Source organism: Aethalodelphis obliquidens, unplaced genomic scaffold (genome assembly GCF_003676395.1).
Source record: "Aethalodelphis obliquidens isolate GAN/ISIS:26980383/991018 unplaced genomic scaffold, ASM367639v1 scaffold31, whole genome shotgun sequence".
NCBI lineage: Eukaryota > Metazoa > Chordata > Mammalia > Artiodactyla > Delphinidae > Aethalodelphis > Aethalodelphis obliquidens.
Window position 1 is genome coordinate 21162172 of NW_020837975.1, and position 12915 is coordinate 21175086.

General features: G+C 37.4%; 1 protein-coding gene across 2 annotated transcripts in view; it reads left to right on the top strand.

The window, feature by feature from the left end:
- Positions 1-12915, top strand: part of EFHC1 (EF-hand domain containing 1) — a 60483-nt gene that overhangs the window by 2956 nt on the left and 44612 nt on the right. The window contains exon 2 of one of the 2 annotated variants that reach the window (XM_027127488.1): positions 5247-5468. The exons of the other annotated variant lie outside the window; for it this stretch is intronic. Within the exon in view, the coding sequence (XP_026983289.1) occupies positions 5247-5468 (222 nt within the window). The remainder of the gene's footprint in view (positions 1-5246; positions 5469-12915) is intronic. 2 annotated transcript variants of the gene reach the window in all.

A 12915-nucleotide genomic window follows, 5' to 3' on the forward strand; every position in this document is an offset into this window, starting at 1 on the left:
ATCTTTATCCATTGCTTGAAACAGATTGTTTCCATAACTTGGCTATTATGAATAATGCTGTATTGAACAAGGGGGTGCAGGTATCTCTTCAAGATCCTCTTTTCATTACCTTTGGATATATACCCAGAAATGAGATTGCTGGATTGTACGGTAGTTCTGTTTTTAATTTTTTGAGGAACCTCCACATGGTTTTCCATAATGGCTGTACCAATTTACATTCCCACAAGGGTTTTTTTCTCCACATCCTTTTCAACAGTTGTTAGCTCTTGTCTTTTTGATGATAGCCATCCTAGCAGGTGTGAGATGTTATCTGATTGTGGTTTTAATTGGCATTTCCTTGATGATTAGTGATGTCAAGCACCTTTTCACATACCTCTTGGCCATTTGTATTTCTTTTGGAAAAATATCTATTCAGTTCCTCCACCCATTTTTTTTTCCTCTGCCCATTTTTTAACCAGACTTTGTTTATTTGGATTGTTTTTGTTTTGCTATTGGGTTGTATGAGTTCTTTATATATTGGATATTAACCCCTTATTAGATACATGATCTGCACATTTTCCTCCCATTCTGTAGGTTGCCTTTTCATTTTGTTGATGGTTTCTTTTGCTGTGCAGAAGCTTTTTAGTTTAATGTATCCCATTTATTTATTTATTTTTGCTTTTGTTTCTTATGCTTTTGTTGTCAGATCCAAAAAATCATTGCCTAGAACAATGTCAAGGAGCTTTCCTATGTTTTCTTCTAGGAGTTTTACAGTTTCAGGTCTTATGTTTAAGTCTAATCCATTTTTGAATTAATTTTTGTGAGTGGTGTAAGATAGGGATCCAGTTTCATTCTTCTGCATGTGGTTATCCAGTTTTCCCAACACCATTTATTGAAGAGACTATCCTTTTTTCATTGTGTATTCTTGGCTTTCTTGCCAAAGATTAGTTGACTGTATATGTGAGGGTTCATTTCTGGGCTCTGCATTCTGTTCCATTGGTCTATGTGTCTATTTTTCTGCCAATACATATTGTTTTGATTACTGTAGTTTTGTAGTATAGTTTGAAATCAGGATGCCTCCAACTTTGTTGTTCTTTCTCAGGATTGCTTGGCTATTAAGAGTCTTTTGTGGCTCCATAAAAATTTTAGGATTTTTTTTTTCTATTTTTGTGAAAAATGCCATTGGAATTTTGATACTGATTGCATTGACTCTTAGATGGCTTCGGGTAGTATGGACATTTTAGTAATATTAATTCTTCCAAAACATGAATATGCGTTTCTTTTCATTTATTTGTGTTATCTTCAGTTTCTTTCATCAAAAGCTTGTAGTTTTCAGTGTACAGGCCTTTCACCTCCTTGGTTAAATTTATTCCTAAGTATTTTATTGTTTTTGATGCTATCATAAATGAGATTGTTTTCTTAATTTCTCTTTCAGGTAGTTCACTGTTGGTGTGTAGAAACACAGCTGATTTTTTGTATGTTGATTTCTGTATCCTGGAATTTTACTGAATTTGTTGACTCGTTCTAACAGTTTTTTGGTGGAGTCATTAAGGTTTATAAGTATAAGATCATATCATCTGCAAACAAAGACAGTTTTACTTCTTCCTTTCCTATTTGGATGCCATTTATTTCTTTTTCTGGCCTGATTGCTCTAACAAGGACTTCCAGTACTATGTTGAATAGTAATGGTGAGAGTAGGCATTCTTGTCTTGTTACTGATCTTAGAGGAAAAGCTTTCCACCTTTCACCTTTGAGTATGATGTTAGTTGTAGGTTTGTCATCTATGGACTTTATTGTGTTGAGGTATGTTCCTTCTATACCCAATTTTTTGAGCATTTTTATCATGAAAGGATATTGTATTTTGCCAAATGCATTTTCTGCATCTGTTGAGATGATCATGTGATTTTTATCTTTCATTCTGTTGATGTGATGTATCACATTTATTTATTTGCACATGTTAAACCATCCTTGCATCTCAGAAATCAGTCCCACTTGACCATGGTGTGTGACTCTTTTAATGTGCTGTTGAATTTGGTTTGCTGGTATTTTGTTGAGGATTTTTACATCTGTGTTCATCAGAGATATTGGTCTGTAATTTTCTTGTAGTTTCCTTATCTGGCTTTGGTATCAGGGTAATGCTAGTTTTATAAAATGAGTTTGGGAGTGTTCCCTCCTCTTCAGTTTTTTGGAAGCATTTGAGAAGGACTGGCATTAATTCTGCTTTAAATGTTTGGTAGAATTCACCAGTGAAACCACCTGGTCCCAAGCTTTTCTCTATTTGGAGGTTTTTGATTACTGATTCAGTTTCCTTGTTATTGGTCTGTTCAGATTTTCTATTTCTTCATGATTCAATCTTGCTAGGTTGTACATTTCTAGGAATTTATCGATTTCTTCTAGGTTATCCAGTTTGTTGGCATGTAATTATTCATAGTAGACTCTCATGCTTCTTTGTATTTCTATACTACCAGTTATAATGTCTCCCTTTTCATTTCTGATTTTATTTGAGTCCTCTCTCTTTTTTCTTAATCAGTTAGCTAAAGGTTTGTCAATTTTGTTTGTCTTTTCAAAAAAACAGCTTAGTTTCTTTGATCATTTCTATTGTTTTTCTAGTGTCTATTTCATTTATTTCTGCTCTGATCTTTATTATTTCCTTTCTTCTGCTGACTTTGGGCTTAGTTCTTCTTTTTCTAGTTTCTTGAGGTATAAAGCGAAGTGGTTTATTTGAGATCTTATTTCTCAATGCAGGCATATATCATTATAAACTTAAACCTGCTCTTGCAGCATCCTGTAGATTTTCATTTTTGTGCTTCCATTTTCATCTGTTCAAGATTTTTTAAATTTCCCTTTGATTTCTTTGACTCATTGGTTGTTCAGGAGTGTGTTTTTTAATTTTCACATATTTGTGAATTTTCCAGCTTTCCTCCACTTACTGATTTCTAGTTTCATGCCATTGTAATTGGAAAAGACACTTGGTATGATTTCAGTCTTCTTAAATTGCTGAGACTTATTTTGTGGCCTATCATATCTATACTGGAGAATGTTTTGCACATGCTTGAGAATAAAGAGTACTGCTGTTGAATGGATTGTTCTGTATGTGTGTGTTAGGTCTCTTTGATCTAAAGTATGGTTCAAGTGCAGTGTTTTCCTTGTTGATTTTTTTTATCTGGCTGATCTGTCCATTGTTGAGAGTGGGATATTGAAGTCCCTTGCTATAATTGTTTTGTTGTCTATTTCGCCCTTCAGATCAACCTTATTTGTTCACATAAAAATCTACCCTTTTACTCCCCGCCCCTTATTTTTTTGATGTCACCATTTACATCTTTTTGTATTGTGTATCCATTAACAAATTGTTGAAGCTAGGGTTAAGTGGTCTTTATAGTAAAGTAGATAACACATCACCATGTTACAGTATTAGGGTGTCTCCGTTTACCTTTACCAGTGTGTTGTATAGTTTCATGTTACTAATAAACACCTTTTTGTTTCAGCTCAAAGAACTCTTTTCAGCATTTCATGTAAGGCAAACTTAGTGGTGACGAAGTCCTTTAGCTTATACTTATTAGGAAAAGTCTTTATCTTGCCTTCATTTCTGAAGGACAACTTTTCTGGGTAAAGTACTCTTGGTTGGCAGTTTTTTTCTTCATCGCTTTCTAGAGGCCTAAGCTGGCTGCCTGTGTGGTTCCTGGGCTCTGCTGGGGACAGGGGAGAGGAGGGAGCCAGGAGGGACTCAGGTGGTGGCCTGGGCAACCCTGAATGCCTGTGGGACAAAAGCTGGTGAAGTCTGCAGGGGCTACATGGCAGCTGCAGCTATGCTGGCTGTTGGCTGTGGATCAAAATCTGCTGTTTGTCTGCCAAGCAGGTCTCTGTGAACCACAGTGGCTCCCACTGAATGGGTGCTGCCAGTAGCCCCTACCTTTTTCTTCCTTGTTCCTAACTGGTTCTGTACACTTCTACTTCACTAGTCTGTGGGGTGAAACTGAGGTGGGACCTTCATGCAGTGTCTCCAAGCGACTGGAGAGCTGACTGCCCACCCTGCTTTTCCTTTCCTGGTTGAGGGGAAGTTGCCTCCTGGGGCTGAACAGTGCTGGCTTGGGGGATGGGATGATGCAGAGAAAATGGGTTGTCTTCCTTCTCTTGCTGTGTGAATATCCTCAGTTTTTTGTTTTACTGTGTTGCTGAAACCTCCTGAATGGACTCTGGACCTCTTCCAGAGGTGTTCATGGACAGCTGTCCAACCACTGATCTTTGTGGAGGGATGGGGAGGCTGGGTATCCTATGCCACTGTTTTGGTTTCCTCTGCCTTCAAAAATATTTCCTTTCCACTTTTTTTCTGTAATCTTTTGTTTTTTCCATTTACCAATAAAAATGTGTTGATTGTAAAAAAAAAAAAAAAGAAACCATAATTCAGAAATGTATAGTACAGACAGAGAACATTCTCCAAGTCTAGCCTTTTTTGTGCACGTGTTTGCATGCTTATAATTAATATGCATATAATTTTGTAAGCTGCTTTTTTGGACTTATTAAATCATAAATATTTTTCCCAGATTACCACATGGTCTTTAATGGCTGCATAATAGCCCGTTAGGTGAGCTTTCCATCAGTTACTCATGCTTGTCTTTTAGATTGTTTCCCATGGCGTGTTTTACTATTGTAATTATAACTATTATAATTTACTATTATAATTATAACTATTGAACATTATAATGGTCAGCCTTAGGCATATTGTTCTTTCCTGTAATTTTGGGTTATATCCTTAAAGGATTGGGGGTGGAATTATTGAGTTCAAGTCTGTTCAATTTAAGTCTGTAATATCCATTTGCTTTCCAAAAAGTTATATGAATATATTAGCATCACTGTAGCAAGAGGGCCATTGTTTCATTTCAGGTAAAAATTCATTTCACAGAACTAGATCTTCTCAGTTCCATGGTTTATGACCACCAGATAAAATGAAAAACATGGGAAGACTAGTACAAAATTAGGAGTATACGTGAGATAATATTTTAGCCTTTTGTGGAAAGTGAGCTGGTAATTAAATTGGACTTTCAGCAGCAGGGCTTTAAGTTTTATTTTAAGCTCAGGCTGCTGCATCCCTCCTCCTTTCTGGCCGAGTGTTTTAGCTTAAAATACAAGAACCTCCTAAAGTAGGTAAACTTTTTGATGTAAGGTTTGTGGATGTTTATAAACAAAGGTTGAAGTTATATTTTTGAAAGTTAGCTTTTTTACCCAACAAATATTTATAATATAAAGACACACTTCGTTTTTTTCTTCAGAAAACAGCATTTCCTAGAAGCCAGACGCTTGGCTATAGGAATGGCTATGCAGTTGTTCGACATCCAGCAGTTGGGATCAGCGGGGACCGGCTCCAGGTCAGCCAGCTGTCTCAGGCTGAGCTGGACAAGCTGGCCAGCAAGGCACAAGTCCTCACGTACGGCCAGCCCAAGCAGGCCCCGCGCGCAGAATTCATTCCTGCCTATGTGGCTTTCGACAAAAAGGTATCATCTGGGATGGAAGGGTACCCCTTGAATTCAAATCTCTGAGAGCCAACTGTTTGCAGAAAAGTCAACAGTAAACCACAGCCTTACCAGATACTCTGAGGAGAAAATTGTTCAAATGCCTCAACCCTTAGTCATAGACAGCTGAACTCAGGATTGAAAGACCCTTTCTTTACTCAGGAAGCCGATTACAGAAAATAATTCCCTGTAGACGTCACTGAAATATTTTCTAAATACAGTTTAAAAAAGTTGGATGAGTTCTGAATTCTTGAGTTCATATTGCTATGTTTACCTGTTCTGTGTTTTCTACTTTTTAAAAATCCTGTATTCTGTAGTAATGACAAATCCTTAATCTCTGTGTAGTGCAGAGTGTCATCGTGACAATGACTTGATCTGTTGTTGGTTTTCTCCAGGCTGTCTCCATAAGTTTTGTTTTTCAGGGAACATTTCAGATTTGGCATAATATAACCAAAGGGTAGTATAACATTTTTGTTTGTGTCTTATTTACCCTTACGCTTTTGTAATGTGAGTTACTTTATTTCCGTCTGTTAACATTTCCACAGCATCCTTGATTTTCCTTGTCACTGAGCTTCCTCTTTTCACTAAGGTGAGCTTGTCCTAACCCTAGCCATGCAGCAGAATTACTGGTGGGACTTTTAAGAAACTTGAATGTTGCCCCAGCCCTCACTGATTCTAATTTCTAGATGATTTTTGTGTATAACTGGCTGTGAGAACTACTGACTAGTTTTTATAAGTTAGCTTTCTTCATTTACTCCTAGCCTATCTTATTTCTCTCTTTTTTTGGTCTTACGTTTCATTTTATTATTTTTGTTAAATGTCTATACCATTTTCATCCAGCTGGCCAATCTTTATTAATAAATAAAAATTTATTAATAAAGGTATTTTGTACCTTCCAGCCTCTGTTGAAGCTAGAGGCGGGAAGGTACAGAATAATCTAGTGGTGAAAATATGCCATTTACATTAATAATCACTTAATTAAAAATTTTTTTAATGTATCAGACATAATCTATATCATCTCCCCTTCCCCATCTCAACTAACTCATTTGATACAAACACGTTGACATGTCCACTTATAGGCTGAACCTAAACATCCATATCAATGATATGATTGGGTATTTCTTTACCTTTTTCTTGTTTCTCTTGTTTATTTACAGCTGTGACAGGCACTGCAAAACCAGTAGAAAAGGGAAAGGGGGGAAAATACAAGAGAGGAGTGGGATAGGCATTTAACAGTTTATCAAGATACAAATGGTTAGGTTCAGTTTTTACTGAAAACAATCGCAAATAACTATCGTAAACTAGAACGTGATAAAGTATTAATGAGGGACTTCCCTGATGGTCCAGTGGTTAAGACTTTGCCTTCCAATGCAGGGGGTGCAGGTTCGACCCCTGGTCGGGGAGCTAAGATCCCACATGCCTCACGACCAAAAAACCAAAACATAAAACAGAAGCAATATTGTAACAAATTCAGTAAAGACTTAAGAAAAAAAGTATTAATGAAATTCAAAGAGGGAGAATTGTGCCAGAATAGGAAATAAGCTTCTCAGTTTTTGTCTTTCTATGTAATTTTATGCTAATTGTCATTACTTAATTTATACTTTTAAAATATTATTTGTAATTCATTTCTTTAAAGATAGTGCTCTTGAATATTTACATTTTTGTTTTCCTATTCGTTTTACTTGGATCATCACCATTTTCTATAAATGATTCTTACCATAGATAATGAGGTAGAGTAGTTAAATGCATGGTTTTGAAACTAGGAATTTTTTTTGTGATAAGAAAACTATGGGTTTTCTGAATTAGATCAGAGTTTAAATTTTTTGGTAATACCCAGAAGTCCACATACTAGCCAACATATTTGTCCGTGTTTTGGACATTCTTTGTACCATTCCTCATCCTTAGAATGTAAGTATTTCTTACACAGATTATAAAGACCAGGATATCTCCAAGGAGTGCCTGCATCTTTCTCTTTTGCTCCCGTACGGTTCTCGTCATCATCACCCACTGTATCCATTTCCCAGGCTAACTTCCCACTCTGTGTTCCTGGTGTTCTTCTTTCATCCTCTTCATCTTTAACTTCCATCCTGCTGCCATTTCAAACACTCAGGTGAGTATTTCTCTACCTAGGGTCATACCATCCTGTCTTAAGAAACCTTCTTTCTACTTGTAACCCTTTAAGCAACTTTTTCCCTCACTTGATTGTCACTTCACTTAGAAGCTGCCTTCTTCACCCTCGAGCCCCAAACTACTTTTTCTTAGTAGCCAGTGTTGTTTTACTTGTCAGATCTGGAGAGGTTTTCTTTACCAGCATTCTCTTTTACCTGTTTACAACATCTGCCATTGCTGACCCCCTTTCCTCTTTGAAACTCTGCTTTTCTTTTGCTACCAGGACTCTTCACTCTCCTGGTTTTCTTCTCTCTATCTCTCTCAATGCTCCTGCTCTGGCCTTCCTTCCTCCTCTCATTTATTAACGGTAAGTGTTTTCAAGGTTCTGTTCTCATTCCTTATTCTATATTGTTGAGAGATTTCACCCACTTTTGTGTTTTCAGCTGTCATCTCAAGGTAGACAACTATCAATGTTTATTTCCAATTCTGACCTTATTGAAACTCCAGACCTGCCGCGGAATCTCTTCACCTGATGAGCTGTTGGCACCTCAGGGTCTGTGTGTCTGTAGCTCATCTCATCACCTTTTCCCGCAAATGTGCTCTTTCTGTGTTCCCCTCGGTAATCCAAGCTTGAAGAGCTTGAAACCTGAGCCGCGTTTGGCTCTTTCTTGCTTCACTCCCCACATTCAGTGATTTGCCGAGTCGAGTATCTCTCACTTCCCTTTCCTCTCCCGCTCTCTTAGTTCAGACAAGCAGCGTGTTAACAGCTAACATGTCGTTAACTGTTGTATTAGTCTCATGTTTTTTATGCTCATAACAGGTCTACTGCTTGCTTTATTCCCCAAAGCACAGCTCTGATGATATCACTTCTCTGGGGGGACATTACCACTACCCAGCTGCTCTAGCCCCCAGTTGAAAGTCATCCTTTTTAAAAAATTTTTTTAATTTTATTTTTTTAATTGAAGTATAGTTGATTTACAATGTGTGTTTCAGGTATACAGCAAAGTGGTTCAGTTATACATATATATATATATATCCTTTTTCAGATTCTTTTCCCTCATTATTATAAGGTTATTATACAAAATATTGAGTATAGTTCCCTGAGTTATACAGTGGGTCCTTGTTGATTATTTATTTCACATGTAGCAGTATGTATCTGTTAATCCCAAACTCCTAATTTATCCCCCACTTCCTGAAAGTCATCCTTGACTCTTCTTTTCCCTCAAAACCCACATCCAATCTTATCATCAAGCTCTGTCATTTCTGTCTCTAAAATATATAACTAATCCATTTACATATTTCCAACTCCACTATTAACATTAATTCATTTTCCACAGAACAACCAGGCCTGTCTTTTAAAAATAAATATCAGAACATGTCACGTACTGACCAAAATACTTCTCCACGGCTTTCTCATCATATATACAACTGTACAGGTTCCCTGCAGTCACCACGAGACCTGGCCCTCCCTGCTGTTTCTGCAGCTTTTTCCTGGGCCTCTCTTTTCCTCACCCACTGTGTTTCAGTCACACTAGATTTATTTTCCTTATTTTCTTGAGATTGTAATACACCACCCCAGGACCTTTGCATGTGCTGTTCCTGGAATAGCTTTCCCTCTGCTCTTAAGCAGCTGACTCCATCTCATCCTTCAGTGTGACTTACTATGAAGCTTTTTCTGGCCACTATGCTAAGGTGGTCCCTCCGTATTTTTCTCTATCATTTTTTTGTTTCCTTCACAGTAGTGTATTACAGTTTGTGTTGCTGATTTGTTTAGTGTTTATCTGTCCTACTTGAGTGTATACTTCATTAGCGCAAGGACTCATCTGGTCTATTCTGTGATTGGTACTCAATAAATATTAGTTGAAAAAAATGAGATGAATCATTATTTAAGAAATAAAATTAACATATTAGTGTCACTGCTGAAAATTGGCAAGCTGAGCATGCAATGCACAGATATAATAGAGTAAACTAAAAAATAATTTAAAAAGTGTACCTAGGCTTTTTATAATTGTATGTGATATGAAAATATTCAGCATCTTCCCCATCAATTTGACATCATTGCGAATAGTTCCAAGTTTCTTGGGGCAGTCTGAGCACTTCCTGGGAGTTAGGAGACTTGGATTCTAATTCTGGGTGTTGTGTTGGCACCTTGAGGACTCTCAGTATTTAGTGTCCTCATCTATATAATTAGTTAGAATACATGTAGGAATCTATCCAGCTGTAAAATTCCATGAAAAATAAATTTTTAAACACAGTATCTAAATATTACTTTTTCCTTCCTTTTTACATAATATATTTCCTTCTTATTCTACCTGGGAAAGCTAATGTTATCTTAACTACTTGCTAAACAGTTTTCCTAGATTAACTCTTTTCTAGTCATTTCTTTCTGGGTGGAGCACAGAACTCTTAATTCTGTTCTTAATAAGCAGCTAAGTGCCTTTTTGATTAACAGTCAAATAAATAAGTACATTCAGGGTTAGAGTATTTCTTCCTGAGTCTTCACATGTTGGTCTGGCTCTCTGTAATATGACTTACGTGGTGAAAACATGTAGTTTTAGCCATACGTATAGATCATATGCCAGAGGAAACCCAAGTACTTTATTGCACAAACTGATTCATATTAAAAAATCAGAGATAAATGTACAGACAGAAAAAAACTTCTAGGGTTTTTTTTTTTAATGGGTAAAATTTTTTACCACTTACAGTTTATGTCAGACAACAAACTCCCAAATAACCGAGAACATAAGAATTTAGTGCCCTAGTTAACTGAATAGTCAGTTTCTTCAATAAATGCCAAATATACCATATATACATAATCAGTTACTTCTTTTCCCTGCACAATTTGAATGTACTAGAATGAATATAAAGCGAACACTTTTACTGTGCATTAATTTTGCATTATTTAATTTTTCTTTGCTTCAAAAGGAATGTTTTGGATTTTACAAAGTGATCATGTGGTCACAATTCACTACTGTAAATGTACAAAGATAGGAGATTAGGATTCATTTGTACTGATCACATGGCATAAGTCTATAAGGTTTGTTTTTAAATAACTCATTATCATTAACATTTTAAAAAACAGAATGCAAAAAATTCTGATTATTTGAGCCTTTAAAATGTGTGTGTATCTTTTCCCAGCCTCCCATTCTGAGGCCGGGTTCCTGTTGCCAAAGGTATTTTCATCCCCTTCATCTTAGAAAACAGATGGCATAGGAAACTGGAGGTGCCCCAGGCTTCAATCTTTCGTTTTCTTCTTTGTCTATGCTCACTACTTTGGTCCAGACTCATGCCTTGAAATGTCCTTTACACAAGCAGTCCCCAACCTTTTTGGCACCTCAGACCGGTTTCATGGAAGACAGTTTTTCCACGGACCCCGGGGAGAGGGGCGGGTAAAGGTTTTGGGATGATTCAAGCGCATTACACTTACTGTGCACTTTATTTCTATTATTATTATATTGTAATATATAATGAAATAATTCTGCTGACAGGAGGCGGAGCTCAGGTGGTAACGCAATCGATGGGGAGCAGCTGTAAATACGGATGAAGTTTCAGTTGCCCGCCAGCCACCCATGTCCTGCTGTGCGGCCCGGGGGTTGGACCCCTGCTTTACACAGTGAATTGTGTCCTGAATTCTACATGTAACTGCCTATCTGACATCTCCTCTTGAATGTTCAATGGATATCTGAAACTAAACGTGTTCAAAACCGAACCCCTAATTTTGTTTCCCACCCCCCCCAAACCTGCTCCACTGCATTCTGCTCTGTATCAGATTGATAGCAGTTCCATTTTCTCGGTTGCTCAGGTCAGAATGTTGAGTCATCCTGATTCTCCTCTAATACTGACTTCTTTCCCAAAACCCAGCCCTGCGTCTCAGGTTGCCTCCTGCCACAGTAACTGTGCATGCTGAATTCAGGAAGTCTAAAATCCAGCTCACCGTCTGCTCTACAGAGTTATCTTCTCAGGTAAATCTGTGTAAGCCTGTGGCTCAGGTACAGACCATTTCGTACGTGAATTACTGATCATGTCCTCTTTCAATTCTTTGCAACTGTTGTAAAATGTTACTTTAAAAGGATCTTTGTCTTTTGCTTTTACCATATGATTTTTCTCCTTTAAACATTCCATTACATTCATCCATCTCATCTTTTTATTAGGAGTTTTAAGGTCTTGACTCCATTATATTCATATTTCTCCTATGCAACTGCCCGTTCTCTTTTGCTTTTTATCTTGTTCTTCCACAGCAGACATTATACATTATCTCATCTTCCCATCCATTGAACCATAATTGTCTTCACTAAAGAGTCTCCTTGGTTTGTTCCTCTTACTCTAGTAGAGGTTTGGGTTAACACTCTTGCCTCCCCGAAGCATCATTCTAATACGTTCTTGCCCTGAAAAGAAGTATTAAAAATAGAATTATAGACATTTAAAAATCCCAACGCATGTCAACATGAGCTTTTTTTTTTTTTGGCCACGCCGCGCCACTTGTAGGATCTTAGTGCACAGACCAGGGCTCGAACCGGCGTCCTTGTCAGTGAAGGCACAGAGTCCTAACCACTGGACCACCAGGGAATTCCCAACATAAGCTTTTTATATTATTTTTAAGTGTTTTTTCAAATGTACAGTAGATGTGTCATTTTGACTTTACACTGATGCTGATGCTTCCAGAGGACCTAGGATTTGCTTCATCTAGGATAGATGTTTCTGAGCACAATGAGGGTATTGACATGCCACCCAAGAGTCTGTGGTGGATTGTTGATTTGAGAGTCATTCATACAAAGTCTCTAAGAATGAATATGTCATTAATGTGCATCTACAAGGGACTGCACTCCTAAAGAAATGGACTGGAGACTTCATTTTCATTTTGAAACCAAAAGTCATAGTCTCTTATTCTTTCTGGAAATTCTAAGAGGGATTTTTGACATTGAAGTAAAGCTAGTAGAGTTAAGATCTTTAAGCCATCTTGTCAAGGAACGTGTTAATAAACAGTCTACACATAGTTTGAATATTTAGAGCAGAGGCCAGCAGGCTTTTTCTGTGAAGAGCCAAATAATAAATATTTTGGGCTTTGCAGCTGTCTTTGTCTGTTCGAGCTGCCATAATAAAATACAGACAAACAGGTGACTTAAACAATAGAAATTAATTTTCTCAAAGTTCTGGAGGCTTCAAGTCCAAGATCAGGACTCCTGCTAATTTGGTTTCTGGTGAAGTCTCTCTTCCTGGCTTCCAGAGAGATGCGTTCTTGCTGTGTCCTCACGTGGCCGTTCCTCAGTGCCTGTGGGCTAACAGCGGGGAGCTCTCTTCCTCTTCTTACAAAGCCACCGGT